At 48.4% G+C, this 18948-nt stretch overlaps 1 protein-coding gene across 7 annotated transcripts in view; it reads left to right on the forward strand.

Annotated features, from left to right (window-relative positions):
- The window catches only part of TBC1D14 (TBC1 domain family member 14), a 103428-nt gene that overhangs the window by 9183 nt on the left and 75297 nt on the right, over nt 1-18948 (forward strand). For all 7 annotated transcript variants that reach the window (XR_011538347.1, XR_011538346.1, XR_011538348.1 and 4 more), the window contains exon 2: nt 1379-2117. Coding sequence is in view for 4 of the 7 variants with exons in the window: in XM_008524648.2 (XP_008522870.1) it covers nt 1396-2117 (722 nt within the window). In the remaining 3 variants the exon portion in view is untranslated. The remainder of the gene's footprint in view (nt 1-1378; nt 2118-18948) is intronic.

Genomic DNA, 18948 nt, shown 5'->3' on the forward strand with positions numbered 1-18948 from the left:
CTCCCTCCCCCCTTTTCTGCTTTTAATGAATTTGCTTTTGCTGTGTTGACATTGAGAGGTAGGCCAGGCTTCCTGAAGGGGAGTGGGAAGGCTCTTTGCACAAGCTAAAATAACACCCAAATGGGAGTGGTTCTCATTGTCGCTGCCACGCTTCACACCCGTCGACTGCTTGCTGTTTGCTACCAGCAGAGTGCCTGCTCGGGGGCCGGTGCCTAGTGGGTGCTCTTCTGGTGGTACTTTGTCTCATTCTCCCAAGGCACCGTGGTGGAGCTGGGATTAGAAGCTGCAGTGTCTGAGTCCAAAGTCCCCTTCTTTATGTTGTTCTACTCCATGGATCAGATTTAAATGCACCACCAGATTCCTTTAGTCTTGACATTTTAAAGGACAATAGAAGATAACGTTGCATATGCCAGGGTTCTTGGTCTGCTGGGGACTCTGCTGTCCCGGCTGGTACACCTCAGCCCCTTGTCTCCACCCCCACCTTAGGCCAAAGAACTGTAGGCAGAGCCCTAGATGTATGTGTGTCACTGACAGCTTTGGCTCCTGTCACTCAAAACTTCATTATAGGTTCACGGTCTTTATTTTTCCTTTATTAATTATCTGTCTTCACTGAGCCAGCCTTCTGACCTGGGTTTTTATAACCCCAAACTAAGCCATTCATCCAACAGGTCTGGCCTACTTTGGGGTCAGTCCATAGATCCCAGCTCTGCCGCTAAGTAACAGTATGATGTTGGACCCGTTTCTTAACCTCTCCGAGCCTCAGTTTCTTCCATAGTAAAGGGGATAATATGCCCTACCTTGTAGACCTGAGTGAGGTGACTGGAACGTTTGTGGAGGGCCACGGCTCACTTGATGTGGTTGGGGTAATCTCCCTGCACATGGCATACACAATTTATCTTGTTTTCTCTCTCAATGAAGACATCTTGATTTTTATGCTGTCTCAGAACAAGTGGAACCATGACTTATGCAGGGGTTATGCATTCACATACTTTTCAACAGAGGTGTCCTGTTTATCATTTAAAAAAACATGAAAAACAAAAAAGTCCCTGTTTCTGCCTAGCACGGTCCTCACGCCCCCAGTGCTGTTCTGGGGAGCAGAGATGTGACTGCTGGGGTGGTGATGATGATGAAGATGATGATTTTATCTATTTTTACCCTAGATGTGTGCTTTGTTTGAGTTATCTTCCTGTTATTTTATATTATGATAATATGTTAAAACTCCAGCGTCTGGTCCTGAATTAAAACTTGGGTGTGTGGGACTTGTTTCAAGGATTCCTCCTTTAAAAGGGGCGTCAGAATATTTGAGCTGTGCATCAGAGGAGTGGCGTCTTTGGTTTTTTTCTCACTGCCTTAATTCCCATTTTTGTGTGTTTTCTAGTTTCTCCTTGGACCAAGATGACTGATGGAAACCTTTCCACCTCTACAAATGGCGTAGCCTTGATGGGCATTCTGGACCGTCGACCAGGAAACCACATTCAGAACCTGCAACACTTGAATCTCAAGGCGCCCAGATCCCTCTCGTTGCCTGAGTGTGGGCCCAGGCTGAAACTTGGTGCTCTAGAAGACCAGCACAGCCTTAAGTCGGTGGACTCAGGCATTCCTACCCTAGAGATTGGCAACCCGGAGCCTGTCCCCTGCAGCGTGGTCCATGTGAAGAGGAAGCAGTCTGAGTCAGAGATAGTCCCTGAGCGGGCCTGCCAGAGCGCGTGCCCGCTGCCATCCTACGCCCCGCCGGCTCCCACCAGCACTGAGCGCGAGCAGAGCGTGCGGAAGTCCTCCACGTTTCCCAGGACGGGCTATGACTCAGTGAAGCTCTACAGCCCCACCTCCAAAGCCCTGAGCCGCAGCGACGATGTCTCTGTCTGCAGTGTGTCCAGTCTTGGCACAGAGCTGTCAGCCACGCTGTCTGTCAGCAATGAGGACATCTTGGACCTCATGGTCACAAGCAGCTCCAGTGCCATTGTGACCCTAGAGAATGATGATGACCCACGGTTTACCGACGTCACCTTGAGTTCCATCAAGGAAACCCTTGACCTACACCAGCAGGACTATGTTGATGAAACTGAGGAGGGGAGTAAACTGAAAATATTGGGACCATTTAGTAACTTCTTTACAAGGTAATGCCATCTTTGTCTCTCTAGAAAAGCTAGGTTAGTGAATTCAGACCAGTGGAATTGTTGTCTTATCTAAAATGTGTTGTGTGTTTCCTGCCTTGTTGAGCAGGCACTATGTCACGGAGATAACCGTACCTATTCCCAACAGCACAGACTGCTGTGGGGTTGTGTGTAGGACTGGTCTCGTGCTGTTTCTGCTGTTTGATTCCTCACTGCTACCTGTCACTTCTGTGTCCCTGGCCCACTTGCACAGTCTGTTGTCACTTCTTGGCCTCTGACCTGGTGTGGCTGAGAGTGACTCACAAGTGGTCAGAGTTACCAAATTGGCAGCTTTACTTTGTCAGCTTTATCCTCTGAAGGGCCCCTTATGCTCATGTCTTGAGTTTCTTGGGCCAAGCAGAGGATGCTGATGAGGGTGATCTCAGAGTTAGTAACCCACATTTCTAACTCCCGCCCCGACTGGCATTACCTAGGGCTGGCAGTTCTGGGCGCCCCAGTTGTATTCCTGGTGCTCCTGCGTGGCTGTGCTCTTGTGTTCATGTTCCAGGCCTCGCCCTGCTGCTGCGGTGTGTGTTACCACCGCTCTGCAGCCGCACGCATTCCTACCTGTGTTGGGCCGAGGCCATGCACCCCACTCCCCATGGTGCCCTGTTACCCAGGTGCCATACCTTGCCTGCTGGGGTCCCTGTGTCTCACCTCAAGCCCTGTGGGGACAGCTCCTGCTGTGTCCCCCCTCTCATTTGTGCTCTCATGTTTTCCTCCTCCAAGTGTTTGTGTCCTAGGCTGTGCTCTTTGCAGGTAATTGGGAGTGATGCGGTGATAGAAATGGTCCTAGGGAATGACTTTGGGTGGGCTTACAGGCCGGGGGCGGTGGGAGTAGACACATCAGTCAGTCACACAGGCAAACGTGAGCTCCCACGCTGTGGAGTGCAGTGGGAAGGGCACAGGGGCGGTGGAGAGGATGTGCAGGAGGTTGGCCGTCTGCTCCCCAGCTGCTCTTTGGAGGGCTCTGGGCCAAACGCTTGGCAGGCGGCAGCATTTCTGTGCTTGACCCTGGCTGCCCCATGTGTGTGTGCCCCCAGCTAAGGCCACCTTGCACACTCTGCAGTTCTGGGTGTCCCTTTGAGATGGTGCGATGCGCTGGCTGGAGTCAGCCGGAGACTTCTGTGACTGTGGGCATGCCCATTAACTTACCGTTGCTTTATCAGCTGAATGTGGCCATCATTTCAGATGAACCTAAGAGCAGTCCTGAGTGAGAAGATCTCTGACGAGGGCTGTGGTTTGCTGGGACACCTTTTCTCTTTGGTGCTGACAGACAGGTATCATGCTAGCATGAGGAGAGTTCCTGGGCCCAGAACTCGGTAACTCAGCGTTTGCCTTCAGTGGGAGGAACCCAGGATCTTTGTGGGGGACTTTGTCATATCCCTTCTGAGACTGTAGCCCTAAACTGTTGTGGTTGTGGTTCAGATTTGTGTAGCTGAACCATTGTCTTTACTCAGATCGGGGTTCTCAGCTGTTCCTGTTGATGTGTACTACCTGGGTGCCTGTTAAATACGGCTCCTCAAGATCCACCCCAGAACTCTGGGATCGGAGTCTCCGGGAAGGGCCTGGGAGACAGGTTTTCAGAATCACCTGGGGTTCTTGGCACATTTGGGAGACCTTGCGGGTGGCTGGGAAGCAGCATAGAGGGAAGAACTTAGCTGTGGAATTCAACAGAACTGCACCCCCATCCTAGCTGTGTGACCTTGAACAAGTTACTTCACCTCTCTGAGTCAGTTTTCTCCTCTCTAAAATAGCATTAGTAAGTGCCTAGCACGTGATGCCTATTATGTTGGTAATGTACAATGTCCCCTCACCTTTGTCATCCTCATCATCACTGTACTCTCTGTCTCAGCTTCCTCATCTGCAAAATGGGGATAATGTGACCTATTCATATGGTGCTCCTGGGGATGAAGTGGGCTCACATCTGTGAAACTTAGTGCAGACCCAGGCAGAGTAAGCTTGCAAGTCTCAGTTACTCATGGTGATCAGGACTCCGTCTCGCGTCCTCTGCCGCCTTCATCTGTCTGTGTTGGCGCCTCTTCCCCTTTGAAATGAAACACCATCAATTACTGCGCATCATTTCTAAAGCTACTGTTTCTTGAAAATCTTTCTCAGCTTGTGCCACAGAAAACAGATGTCTCCTCTTTGTTTTATTCCTTGGTTCTTGTCTGCTTTCTCTTGTTTTGATGGCTGTGACATTATTATTGTGAACCATTATTCAGTACTTTTGGGAAGCAGGTGGAATATTAATGATAAATGAGTCAAAATATGTGATATCATGGGCCAAGTCTAGTGAGTTTTTTGTCCTTGAGTCGTAAAGTGTTAGAGAAAAGTTTCAGTTTAGAATTCCTTTGAGGAGAAAAGGGTTCTGTGCCAAAAAATGTTTGGAACCCGCTGAACAGTTTACAGGTGGGTAAATTTCTTGATGAGTTACGGAGAGGGCCTGGCACACAGCAGATACTCAGAGGACTGTGGACTGTGAGTTTTTGAGGGCAGGGCTGGGGCTAGAGCTGGTCCTTTGGGGTTCCCAGACCAGGCTTCTGAGTCACTCTTTCTCCACTTTACCCCCTGAGTCCAGGGGCTGACGCCCCTCACCCTGGGTGCCCTTCTGTTTTCCTTGTCCTCACTGAGTCGATTTCTGGGTTGTAGAAAGAAGCATGGGCAGTATAGTGGAAGGCTAGGCTTGAAGAATGGGGCTCAGAAGGAGTGGAGATGGTCAGGGAACTTGTGGTCTGAGGAGTAGATCTGTTGGTGACCCTCACTGCTTGATGAAGGTGGCCTGGGTGAGACAGGAGCTGAAGAGTGACAGGAGGGCTGGCTGGCCTGACCACTGCCCCACGGAAGCTGCAGGCTCCGCTCCCATTTGTTCTTCGTTCCTTTCTTCGTCCAGACTGTAATAAGCACTTCTCTTGCAGACTCCACCCTGAGCTTAGAGATAGTCTCTGCCCTTAAGCTGCTCACAGCTGGTGGGGGAGATGGACCAGACACTGGGGGTGTGGGGGCACAAGTGCTGTCATGGGAGTGTGAGTGTGTGTGGCACCAAAGTCAGGAGTGCCGGGTCGGGAGTCAGGCTGGCTGGGTTCAGTGTGAGCTCTCCTACTTCATAGCTTTGGGAACTTCGGCAAGTTACTTCACCTCGCTGAGCCTTAAATGGGCAGAAAAATATTGTGCAAGCCTAGCAATCAAAGAGATAAAGCATCTAGAATGCTTCGTGGTACTCCGTAAGTAGTAGCTGTCTATGATTCTAACATAATATTATCGTTTCTAAAGCTTTCCCTAGTTCTTATCTCTGTATTGTGCTTACTACTTCAATCAACCCGTTACTGAAAAAGTTAGATCAGGATTTCTCCATTTGGCACTGTCGACATTTTGAGATGGATGAATCTTTGTGGTGGGGGGTATCCTCTACATTGGAGGCTGTTTACAGTGTCCCTGGCCTCTACCCACTAGATGCCAATAGCACTGCTCAGTTATGACAACCAAAAATGTCCTGAGACATTGCCAAATGTCCCAGGGTGTGTGATGGGGTGGGGTTGTGTGTGTGGTAGGATGGAAGGGGTGGGCAGAATCCAGCCTTTGAGAACCACTGAGCTAATAGGTTGTAAATGTTGGTATTTAATTGCTTCCTTGAAGGAAATTTGCTAATGTAATGTAAATGTAATTTGAGCAGAATCCTCATCTTGTGTAGAAGAGACAGGGGCTGTGTTAAGGAAGGGATCCTGTGAGCCCAGTAGTTTAACAGTATTTATGTAGAAACACCGACAGTAAATATGAGAGGAATTCAGTAACATGCTTGTTTTCCACAGGATAGGATTGGTTTCTGAGGCTTAAGGGAGCTAATCTGGATTGGTCTGGAAGGGAATAATTAGCTTTGACCAGTTACTGCTTTTGTGCAGCCCTTTACTAAGCTCTCAGAAGAGGTGATCTGAGTGTCCTTTGCTGAAGAGAGATGCTTGAACTGCATTTGAAGGGTGAGAAGGAGCTTGCCAAATGAAGCTGTGGGAGCAGAGGGAGCAGCTTGTGGAAGGCTGGGAGGTGTGGTGCACCTGGCTGTGTTTAAAGAACTGTAATGATGCATTTTTCCGCTCTGCTTCCTAACCTGGCTGAGAGCCCTTTGGGGGCACAGTCTGCGTTTGGTTCACCCTGGCACCGACTTGTAATTCAAAGACAGAGCCAAGGAGTGTGGTGGTTGAGAGCTGGGGCTGCTCAGGCCTGAGTTCGAACCTCAGCTCTGCCATTTTTGACCTTGTATGACCTCAGGAAACTCACTTCGTCTCCGTGATTCCAGTGTATACTGGGTGACAGGGGGTTAATTCTGCTTCTTGTGAAGAGTCCATGTGAGGGTTAAACGAGCTAACACAGCAGAGCTCTGGGCAGAGCACATACGCAGTGTGCATGTTGGATTTCTGACCCTGCTCTCTACTTTTGTTGGGGTTTCACAGAAGATTTCACTTTTTTTAAAAAAAGTGAAAAAGTTTGAAACCACTGCCCTAAGAAAAATAAGTCTTTAAATGGGCACTTTGACTTGGTGTGAAAGTGCTCAAACAAAATTTTAGTGCCTGTACTGATCTGGGCTTTTGGGACTTGATTATTTAGAAGGTGGCATGGGCAGGCTAAGGAAGAAATGTGCTGGATGTTTCCTTTTGGGCAGGTGAGTTAGTTGACCTATCGAGAATGTGCTTCGGAGACACGTGACAGCCAGCGCGCCCGACACCGGGACTACCAGGCACTGTCTAGGGCTTGCGGGCTGCCGCTCTCAGCCCTTTCAGGCGGTTGCCTTGTTTCATCTTCAGTAACCACATGGGAGAGTGTGCTGGGGTAGATTCTGTCGGCTGACTTGTTCATCCTCTAGGCCACCTTCCTTCTGGGGTGCCTTCCTGTGCTGTGGAAGCTGGAGAGTTAAAAATGTGTTTCCAGAGTCTCTTGCAGCCAGGGGTCTAGATAGGAGTCGAGTACCATCAAATTCTCCCACTTAGGAGAGATTTGAGGCAGAAGTTAGGCAGAGATCATTTTTCCTTGCCCTTTTGGCCGTTTTCTGCTGTTAGCGATGTCGTAGACACGTGCGGCTCTCCTGCGGCATCGTCCCTGTGTCCGTTTCCTGCATGCTTAGAGGCAGTTGCAGTGGAGGAGGTGTCTGCATCCTGCGTTGCAGTGTCGAGGCAGTCGTGGTGGCTTCCTGATCCTGTTGCATTCTCGAATTCATAATTCCAGTGGCAGCTCAGATGTGGCAGCTCCCCTGGGGTGTCAGTTCTGCATTATTCGGGGAGCTGTTCCTAGGGGCCCAGTTTAGAGCCCACTACTTTAGCCCTTACAGCAGTTTTGAAATCATCTCGTTCTTTTTTTTTTTTTAAAGATTTTATTTTGTCTTTTTTTCTCCCCAAAGCCCCCTGGTACATAGTTGTATATTCTTCGTTGTGGGTCCTTCTAGTTGTGGCATGTGGGACGCTGCCTCAGCGTGGTTTGTTGAGCAGTGCCGTGTCCGCACCCAGGATTCGAACCAGCGAAACACTGGGCCGCCTGCAGCGGAGCACGCGAACTTAACCACTCGGCCACGGGGCCAGCCCCCCATCTCGTTCTTGAGTTGCCTTTCTGCTTAAAATTCCTAGAGTGTCTTCTATATCCTACACTGAAAGCTGATGAGTTCAGGTAAGTACTGTAAATAATTCTCATTTATAGGTGAGGAAACTGAGGCAAGAGCTAGTTCAGTAGCTTGCAAGGGATCCAAAGACAATGCAGGATTTAGGTCTCTGAACTTAGGTTTCTTATGTGGAAAATAGAAATAAGCTCATGCTTCAAAGTATTGTTGGGATTAAAGGGGGAAGGAATGTACGTGGATGTGAGGCACCAAGCACCTGGCAGGCGTGTTAATGTCTGCTCAGTTTTCTTTTTATGCCTGATTGTAGTTTTCTACTGCTTTGACTGTTTTAGAATTAGCATCAGTGAATTGATGTATAACATTGTAACTATGACTTTTCTACAAAATCTGCTCACCAGTGTTCCTGGTGACTTTGACCTGGCTTTAGGGATATACAGAAAACACCTGCTACAAAAGAGCTGCTGGTGTGTGTGTGGGTGTGTGTATGTGTACATACTACTGTGATACCTGGGAAGGAGCACTGGTTGGTGTTTTCTTTTTTTCTTTTTTTTTTTGGTGAGGATGATTGGCCCTCGCCTAACATCTGTGCCAGTCCTCCTCTGTTTTGTATGTGGGATGCTGACACAGCATGGCATGATGAGTGGTGTGTAGGTAGATGCCCAGGATCCAAACCTGCAAACCCTGGGCCGCTGAAGCAGAACGCACAAACTGAACCACTACGCCACTAGGCCGGCCCCTGGTGTTTTCTTAAACTAGCTATTTACTGGCGTGTGGTCTTGGGTAAGGCAGGCACTCAACCTCCCTGAGGCTTAGTGTCCTCGGTTGCACAATGAGCTGAGGTACCCACTTGACAGAGTTGTGAAAAGGAGAGAAGTGATCTAATCAAGGTGTTGAGCTCTAAGTGCCAGGCAACAAGGGAAACAAGAAGATACAAAGATGGGAGACAAGTGCTGGAGGCCACTGTGTAAATCCCTGTTCAGTGTGATGTTAGGGTTTGAAGAGAGACAAGCACAGCGGGGAACAGCCTGGAAATCCAGAAGGAAATACAGGGGGTGAGATGCCAGCAGGCCTTTGAAAGTGTCTTCCTGTGCGCAAGGTTGAGACAGTGTTTCTTTGGTAGAGGGATCAGCATGTGTGAAGTCATGGGAGGAGGAAAAACTCAGCGTTTCTGGGAAAATGCCACAGCCTGAGGTGCTCAGGATGGAGGAGAGGTAGGAGAGGTGATGGAAAGGTGGATAGGAGCCCACATTGGGTGAGGCTGTTAGGACCACTTCTAGACCCAAGACTCAAAGCGCGTAAGAGCCAGACAGTGAGAGAAAGGTCTACACAGGAGGTGATGAAGCGCCTTGATGAGAGGGGGATTAAAGCTGGTTAGCTAGAGGGGCTCCAGGTTGCCTTCTGAATAGCTCCCCCTGGGGCAGGCAGTAACCATTCGTTCTGAGCATATGTTCTGGGCCATGCACTTTGCATTCTGTCACTAAGGCATTTCACAGCCTTGAAGTAGGAATTGTCTCCCCACCGGAGACCAGCTCAGAGAGGCTAGCTGCATAGACTCCGAGTGGCAGAGCTGTGATTTGAACATTCACTTGCCCACCTCCACAGTCTGGTCTTTCTACAAAAGATACTGCACTGCCCGTTGTAACATGATCAGAAAGAGGGGAACTCGAGGTGGGAGAGCAAGAGGAGATGAACCGAAACCTGAGGTGCAGTGGAGACTCTGCAGGCCAGTGTTGGTGGAGTGAACGGTGCTCTGTGAAGGGGTGCGTGGAAGGCGTGAGGAGACTCATGCAGGTCAGGGCGTCAGCGCTGTGGGTCTTCCTCAGGCCACGGACGCTCCGTAGTGGGAAGAGGGCTTTATGGGCAAGCAGCTTAAGAATGCTGCTTCATCCCAGAGTGTTGGAGTTATCCAGGCATTTGAAAGTGTGTGAGTGAGGCTGGGGTGGCCTCTGAGGCCTGCTGGCTGCGTGGTTGGCCTCACGGGCTGGCTACAGGGAGGGAAGACTGGCAGAGCGGAGTCATGACAGGCACCTGCAAGCGAGGAAGCTGATGGATGGTTCCCATTACTAACTGAAGATCTGGGAGGTGTCTCGATTGTTCAGAGTACTGTCCTTTCTGTTTCACTGAGGTGTTTTCACAGGCACACACAGACCCTGGGTCCTCTGACCCTGTTTTGATCTCCCCACACCTAGGTTTTAAGTTCCTCTGCTGTGAATGCTTGTACCAAGTGGATTTTCAGCAGCTCAACCCCCTTGACTATGGAGTGCCTGCACGTCTCTTCCAACCACTGCTTTACACAGCTGAGCTCTTACCAACTATTGTTTCGCACCTGGGAGGTCACTAGAGACCTTGACTGGAGCTGTTTCTCTAACTCCGGGGGAGCTTCACTTGAGGTTGTCCTTCCGGTTTGGAGAGGATGCGGCAGAGAGTGTCCCTCTGCAAACCTGGCTGACAGGAGCCACAGGAGGCCAGCTGTCCATGTGCTGGACACACGTGGGAGGTCGTCTGGTTAGGTTGTCTGGTTACTGCTGCAGGCACCGTTTGGAGAGCCTGTCTGTCGGTATACGGCTGAGCTCAGAAAGAGCAGCTGGGCTTATTCAGGGTGTGTTGCCTCCCTGTGCTTTGCTGGGCTTTGTTTTCCTTTGGCAGTAAATCACAGCCATAATAATTTATTTATTGAGTGCCTGCCATGTACCACGCATTGAACTAGGTCATTAAATATGCTTCTTATCATACTGTCTTTCAAGGAATATTTACTGAGCATCTACCATATGCCAAGGCACTGTTCTAGGTGCTTGGGATTCATTTGTACAAAGCAAAGACCCTTGTCCACAGAGAGCTTGTGTTCTAGTGGGAGAAGGCAGATAATAACCACAATAGATAAATGGGGCGTATATATTGGCAGTGATAAGAGCAATGGAGAAAATGAGAAAGCAGAGGCCGGAGGAGGGCCTGGGAGGAATGGAGAAGGCAGGTTACAGAATGGGCTGGTGAGGGTAGCCCACCAAAGCAGTGCCCATCAGGTTGTCTGGTTACCGCTGCAGGCACCGTTTGGAGAGCCTGTCTGTCGGTATACGGCTGAGCTCAGAAAGAGCAGCTGGGCTTATTCAGGAGGTGGAGAGATTTCAGCAAAGACTTGAAGGACAGAAGGAAGTGAACCAAGCAGATACCTGGGAGAGGAGTGCCTCGGGCAGGAGAAGGGCACAGGTGGGCCGGGTGCCTCAGGAACAGCAAGGAGCCCATGTGATGGACTGAGGGATCCATAAGGAGGGCAGAGAGCTAAGGTGGGACTGGGTCCTGGATGGGCCTGTAGGTCATGGTAAGGTGTGTGGGGAGCAACTGCAGAATTTTGAGCGAAGGAGTTGGACTAGTTGTGTACTGCTGTGTAACAATAACCGCAAATTTAGCGGCTTAAAACGTTGCTGTTCCATCATGCTATGGGTTCTCTCTCGGGATCTTAAGAGGATGAAACCAAATTATTGATTGGCTGCATCCCTCTCTGGAGGTTTAACTAAGGAAATGTCTGCTTCCCAGCTCATTCAGGCTGTCTGTCGAGCTCAGTTCCTTGCAGTTATAGGACTGAGTCCTCAGTTCCTTGATGGCTGTCAGCTGGGGGCCACTTTCAGGTGCTTGAGGCCTCTTGCATTCCTTGCCATGTGTCCCCTCCATCTTCAAAGGCAGCAACAGAGAATCCCCCTTGTGTTGAATCCCTCTCACTGTTCTAATCTCTTGCAGGAAAAGCCCCAGTTGTTTTTAAGGGCTCACTGATTAGGTAAGGCCTACCGAGAATAACGTCACTTTCTTAAAGTGATCTGTGCCATGTGACATAACCTGACCATGGGAGTGACTCTCCCAGCATCTTCATAGTTCATGCCCACGCTCGGGGGGAGGGGATTCTATAGGGTGTGAACACCAAGGGGCAAGAGTCTTGGGGACTGGCCATCTTAGAATCCTGCCTCCCACTGGAGTACTGATTTCAGCTAGGTGTAAACAGAATGACTTAAGTTGCTGTGTTGCGAGTAGGCTGTTGGGCATGGGGGAAGGGGCAAAGCAGGGAGACCTTAGAAGGTGCTGCGGGAGTCCGGACAAGAGATGATGATGGCTGCATCTGGGTGATAGCCGTGGAGAAGGTGGGAAACAGTTGTAATGTGAAGAATGCACATGGCTGTGGAGAAAAGAAAGGAGTTGAAGATGACTCTAAGATTTTGGCCTGAACCAGTGGAAAGATAGAGTTGTCATCAGCTGAGACGGGTTTGGGAGAGAAGATGAGTGTGAGATGTCGTCGCCGTGTGCGAGAAGGTGATGGAGTAGGCAGTTATATAGGAGTCTGGACTCAGGGAGTTGGGGAGGTAGAAGTTTGGAGTTGTCGGCCTTGTTGATGGTTTGGAACTAGGTGAAGTCACCATGAAGTGAGTGTGGACAGAGAAGAGGACCAAGGAGTGAGCCTGAGGCACACAGCGCTGAGAGGTCTGGAGGAGGGGAGGAACCTCACAGAGACCAAGTGGCGGGCCCGTGAGGTGGTATCCTGAAGTCAGGTGAAGACGGGTGTCAGGGAGGGGGTGCCCCACTGAGCGGAGGGTGCTGATGTGTGAGGGAAGGTGAGGGCTGAGAAGTGACCATTTAGTGAAAGGAGGTCATCGGTGACCTTGGCTAGAGCTGTTTTAGTGAAGCGGTGCAGGGGGAAGTGTAACTGGAGTGAATTTGAGAGAACAGGAGAAGTTGGAAACAGCGAGCACAGACAGTTGTTTTGGTGAGTTTGCTGCAGGGGGGAGCAAAGAAATAAGGTGACGGCTGGAGGAAGAAGTGGTCTGAGATTTTTTTCTTTTTTTAAGATTGGAGGAATATGTGTTTCGTTTATTGATAAGGACAACCTAGTAAAAGAGTAGAAATTAGACATATTAGAGAGAGGAGTGAATTCTGGGTCATTGTCCTTGAGTTGCATCCGGAGGAGTGGGGTCTGGCACTCAAGTAGAGAAATTGGTGCTAGCTGGTGGAGTCATAGGTTACCAGGTGGTAAAGAAGAGGATGTCGGCACAGGTGCCAGAGAACAGATGTGGCCATAGGAGTCTGTGAAGTCCTCTTTCTTTTTTTTCAGTGCGTATAGACTACTTTATTGTTTTTAATGCTGTGTTGTTTGTGTGTGTGAATATGGATTTTTAATTTTAACATATTTACTTTTTAAAAAATAAACTTTATTTTTTAGAGGAGTTTTAGGTTCATGGCAAAATTAAGCAGAAAATTCAGAGTTCCCATTTGGTGGGTGGGGTTGTGGGATAGGGGAGGTTCCATTTTAAATAGGCTGGTCAGGGAGGGTCTCACTGAGCAAGTGACATCTGAGCAGAGATCTGATGAGGTGGGGGAGAAGAGTGTTCTGGTTGAAGGATGTAGCAGATAGAGGGGTGAGGGGTTCTAAGGCTGGAGGGGACTTGTCTTGTTTTTTTAGATGTCTGTGTCTTATGGCCTCTACCGACCTATACCACTCTCCTTGAGAAGCAGAAATCAATGGGCTCTGTGTCCCTGGACCCACAGCATCTCGCACTTGCTTCAGAAAAGTCGCCCCATTTGATTTTCTTTCTTTCTTTTTTTGGAGGAAGATTAGCCCTGAGCTAACATCTGCTGCCAATCCTCCTCTTTTTTGCTGAGGAAGACTGGCCCTGAGCTAACAGCCGTGCCCATCTTCCTCTCCTTTATATGTGCCATGCCTGCCATAGCATGGCTTGACATGCCGTACATAGGTCCACAACCGGGATCTGAACCGGCGAACCCCGGGCCACCAAAGCGGAACGTGTGAACTTAACCACTGTGCCACAGGGCCAGCCCTGATTTTCTGAGGTCTTATATTGGGGCACAGTTGGTGCTTAAGCTAGAGTCTGGACCTGTGCTGTCCAATATGGTAGCCACTAGTGACATGTAGCTATTTAAATCCAATTAGAATTGAAAATTGAATTCATCAGTCACACTAGCCACATTCCAGTGCTCAGTAGCCTCGTGTGGTGAGTGGCTACCTCATTAGCGCAGATTTGTACATTTCCATCATTGCAGGAAGTTCTGTCATTCAGCACTGGTCTAGATAGTTTAGATGACAATCTGTGACTTTATTTTTAACCTTTGTTCTCCTTGATGTATAGAAAGCAGCACATGGTGGTTGTGAAGCAAGCAAATCAGTAATGAAGTGTATGAAGCCAAGGGAAACCTGCAGCAAGAACCATCCACTGGGCCCCCGGGGGAGGGGAAGGAAACTGAGGCAAGGTGGTCTGCTCATAAGGCAGGCATGGTGGAGAGGGCCGACCTGCTTTCTCCTCTGGAATTGGGGGTGATGGCCACCTAGCAGGGTGTTGAGAATCTCACGTGAGGTCCTGTTGACACTGCCTGTGAACTCGAGTGCACATTTAAATATCCGGGGATATTTAATGCCACGAAAGTGGAGGAGCCTGCCCCTCGCAGAGGTGTGTCCTGGAGGTGTCTATTGTGCCTCCAGCGTGGGGACAGAGAACTTGGTGGTGATTCAGAGAGTGCAATTGTCGAGCCAAAGATGTGAATATCTGTTCTGCTCTTCTGGCTGGGTGGCTGGCAAGTTGCTTTATTTTCCTGAACCTTGGTTCCCTTATCTCGGAAATGGCGGTCACGAGGCAGTGCATGTAAAGTGCTTGACACAGAGGTGGTTGCTGTGCTCTCACTAGAACTTATTAGGGATCTCTTCCTTGCTTATTGCTTGAATGAGTGAGGGAGTGAATGAATGAATGCTAGTAATGCCGACTTGCCCAAGAGATGAGCTGCACAAAAGGGAAAACAGAGAAACAAAGAATTTAATCAGTCCTGAAGGGTGAACACAATCGATTTCTTTGGCATTAGTAGTGACTTGATTAAAAGCGGGCTACTGGGTGGTTTTTCTCTGATGTTGCCAGTTCTCTACTTGGTGTTGAACTTAGGGAAACAGGAAATTGTTCTGTATCCCAGCTGGGTTTGATGATTTGTTTTCCTTCCTTTGGGTAGGTTAGGAAACCTTTGAATCTGAGGAAAGAAACCTAAGTTCAGCCACTTTTTGTTGTGTGCTGACCTTGAAATTCCTGTTTGTCTCAGGTGGGAGGGCAGGGCCTTTGACTGTGGAGTGTTAGAGTGGATAACATTCAGCCGTGGCATGAAGTGAACCAAGAAAGCACTTCTTTAGGCTGTGCATCTATTGATGTCCCCTTCAATAGCCGGAGCGTGTTCCTGAGAAACCTCTCAGGCTACGCTGATTTCTCTGCAGCGTTTCTGCCCTGGCTTCTGGAAGGTGTTGCTGTCTTTAGAAATTTCAAATAAGCAAGGTAGTTTTTTGGGGAGTTGGGGAAGAGGAGAATGTGTTTATTCTTTGCAAGATTCATTTGGCTTCCTGAGTATATGGAACACCCTGAGTGTACTGGCACCATCGGGAAATCATACACTGTATCTTTATGGAAATACCCAGGTATCTGTGTTTGGGTCCCTTGCCTTCAGCTGTCCTTGCTGAGGTTATGGTAAGCCTGGGAGGGGTGATAAGTGTGAAGTGCAGGATACTTTATGGGACCCATAGGAGTTTGTGGGGTTTTGAGAAACTCACAGGCAAATCTATTCCTGCAAAGCCGTTCTTCAGCCATTAGCTACTTTCTACTCAGGTGGGTATAAAATCTGTTCTACTTAAAAAAATGTTAGTGGAATAATACAACAATTAAACCTTCTTATTCTATTTCTACCTTGTATAGTGCCTGTTCTAAAATGTTTACATATTTGTTTTGTTTATAGAACACTGAATATTTGGTATAGCTAACATTAAGTTATTTTATGTCTTCTGTATTTTTCGTGTGCACACACATCTTACTAGATTGCCACATCAAATCAGCTAGTTCCTGTTTATGTTAAAGTGAGCTGAGTTTGTAACTGAGAGTTTCAATTCCAATTTTGCTGATTCTTTGTTGTGAATAGTTGTGGTTTATCTCAGGATTCCTGTAAGGTCTATATATGGCAGAATGATGTGTCATCCAGATTTGCCTAATTGCCTTTTTGGGCCCCACAGCAGTCCAGTTTTCCTGTTAATTCCCCTTTTCTTCCAGCCAGGGGCTTTTCAAATCTAGGTTCTGTTTACAAAATGTTAGAGGGAATATTAAATGATTGCAAGAGTTTGAAAATTAGGGTTTGGATTTAAGTCCTAATTTCCTTTAGGTTTCAGATTTGGGTGTTAAACACATTTCCTACCAGGAGGGCAGATACAGGGAAGGAGGTCAAGAGGGCATGGGCTCTGCCCCCAAATCCACGTCCTGCAGAGGTGGAAGGGGGCCCGGCATGAGGGAAAAGAGAAGGGCGGGAGGCCAGTCAGACGAGGGAGAACATTTCCTGGATCAGCCCGTGCCCCAGCACCTGGCTGCTCCTTACTGTAAGTCTTTACCCCGAAATGAACAGATTTCTTTCCTTTTAGAAATTCTTTTGAGAACAGTTATTTTTAAAGCAAAAGAAATTGACTGGTAGTCAAAATTTGTGGGGAAAACACATGAATATATATTTAATTAGGTGTGTGCTAGCTGCTCTAACAAACTTGAAATATATATAATGGCTCAGACACAATGCAAGTTTATTTCCAGCTCATGTTCTCCCAGGTTCTTTCCATCATGTGTCTCTGTCGATTTTCAACATGAAATCTCTGGGCCCCTTGCATCAGGCCAAAGAAGGGGGACGAGCCTGAAGGGGCTGGGTGTGCGAGATTTTCTGGACCAGGTACACTTGAAGTGGCACGCATCACTCCAAGTGGCACACATCGCTCCAATTGCAGTTTGTTGGCTGGAACTCAGTCATGTGGCCACATGTGCCTGTAAGGGAAGTTGGGAAACAGGACCACTGCCCAGGACAATGAGGAAATGGTTTTGGCGAGTAGCTAGGAGCCTTGGCCATTTTTTATGATCATTTTTCTTGATTCCCCTTCCCGCGTCTCCTTCCTCATGAAAATTAAATGCCTGGTGCGGATGAATTGAATGCTTTGTCATTCTCTTGCCTAAACGGTCGTTCTCACCACCTGCAGGATAAACTCCAGACTACTTGGCGTGGCATAGGGAGCATTCTGGACCCAGTCCCTGCCTGCATCTCAGGCCTCCGGCTCCCATTCTCTGCTGTAGCCACAAGAACTGAACTCGTTGCTTAGAGTTTCCCGTCTTATCTCTGCACCTTTGCCCGTTCTGCCCCCTCTGCCTGGCCAACTCCTGTTGACCTTTAGGATTCAGCTTAAGTCACACCTCCTCTAGAAGTCTTCTCTGATTAGCCCAGCCCCTTCCAGAGCCCTCCTTTGGATCCCACAGTCCCTGGGCTTCTTTAGAGACAGCACTGACACCTTCCCCACTCCCCCTCAACCTGAGCTTCTTGAAGGCAGGGGCCACACCTTATTCAGTGTCTGTTTTCCTAACCAGTGCAGGCACTGAGTAGATGTTCGGTAAGTAGCCTTAAGTGAATGAGAGCTAGGATATAAATCTAAAAAAGTAGCAAAGAGATCTGGAACACTTCTTAATTTTTTTTTAAAGATTAGCACCTGAGCTAATGTCTGTTGCCAATCTTTTTTATTTATTTATTTTTATTCTTCTTCTCCCCAATCACCCCTAAGTACATAGTGGCGTATTCTAGTTGCAGGTCCTTCTGGCTCTGCTACGTGGGACGCTGCCTCAGCATGGCTTGACAAGCGGTGCCATGTCTGTGCCCAGGATCCGAACCGGTGAGACCCTGGGCGGCTGAAGCTGAGCACGCAAACTTAACCACTCTGCCACGGGGCCACCCCCTGGAACACTTTTTAAATCTAAATGTTTTCCTTTTTGATTATTTTATTGTTCTGGATATTGGGCAAAGACCCTCGCCAGCAGTTGGTCTCCCATATCAGGTCACACAGCTGTTTAGATTTCAGATTGCACGTGTGGCATCTACACCTCTGGTGTCTGCAAAGCTGGCACGTTCTTCTTAGAGGGTTTTGGGGTTTTTTTTTAACATGATTTTCTTAGTTTCTCTTTGTGTAAAAATATACAGAAAAGTTTTGGCATTTTATGTTCATCATTCTGTTTTTGTCCTTTCCACTTGTATACCTACTACTGATTTTTCCTCCTTATTGTATTTCCTCACAGACTTTTTATGAATTTTAAATATTAAAAATGCGTGCTGTTTCTCTAGTTTGGTATCCTACTTTTTTTACCTGTAGAAATTTCCCCACATAATTAAAAATTGTTCATGGACTTGTTAATGTCTTTATAGTATCCCATCCTGTGAATCATTTACTTGTCCAACAATAAGGAAATGGTTTTTGTTCCTGCTTTTTGATGATAAAATTACCTGTGTGCACGTCAGTGTGCCTTGTCTGCATTTCAGATGATTTCCTGGGACAGAATCCCAGAAGTGCCTCCTGTGTAATGACCACTGTCCCCCGACCCCTGGTCAGCTCTAATCTGCCCTCTCCCAGGGTGATGATGGTGAACCTCCAGAAGCCCTCTGTCCTTGGTGCAAGTTTACTGGCCGTGAAAATCCAGCCTCTGTTTTGTGGATGAAGATGCTCTCTCAGTGAGGGTTGATGGGCTGTTAGAATTCGCATTACTCCAGCCTCAAGTCACCTGTAAATTGAAGTTTAGGGGGATTTGTCCTCCAGGGTCCTACGGTCTACAGAATACAGAGGTGCCTTTGGTTTTCTCCTCTCCTCCTCCTCCTCCTGGGCCCTTGCTCTGGCTCATGGGAGTTGACTCTGAGCCCAGCAATGCTAGTTCACACTTCCCTGCCTTTGCCTGAGATGCTCCCTTCCCCTCTGTCCCATGTCGCCTTGGCTGATTTCTGCACATCTTTAAGCCCCAACTCAGCTGACACCTCTTCTGTGAAGCCTTCTGGGCATCCCCAGGCCAGAGGTGGCCTCCTCCAGGCTGCTCCAGGCTGCTCCTACTTTTCTGCAGCCCCACTTTAGTTTGATTTCATTTTGTATGTCTTGCTCTTATTGTCAGCCACTCAAGGACAGGACCTGGGTGTTAGTCATCCCTGATCCCCAACTGATGCCCAGCTAATGTTCCTGATTAGCCCTGGTGTCTTGGTTCTGTCCACTTGTATAGTATGGACTCTTATTCCTGGAGCCACATGTAAGAGTGGTTTGTTTTAATCCACTTGGCAGGGCCTGCTTTGTGCTGTGCTCTGGGCTAGGCATTTTCCATATGAGAGAAGACAGGGAGCTGCTGAATT

Source organism: Equus przewalskii, chromosome 3 (assembly GCF_037783145.1).
Source record: "Equus przewalskii isolate Varuska chromosome 3, EquPr2, whole genome shotgun sequence".
NCBI lineage: Eukaryota > Metazoa > Chordata > Mammalia > Perissodactyla > Equidae > Equus > Equus przewalskii.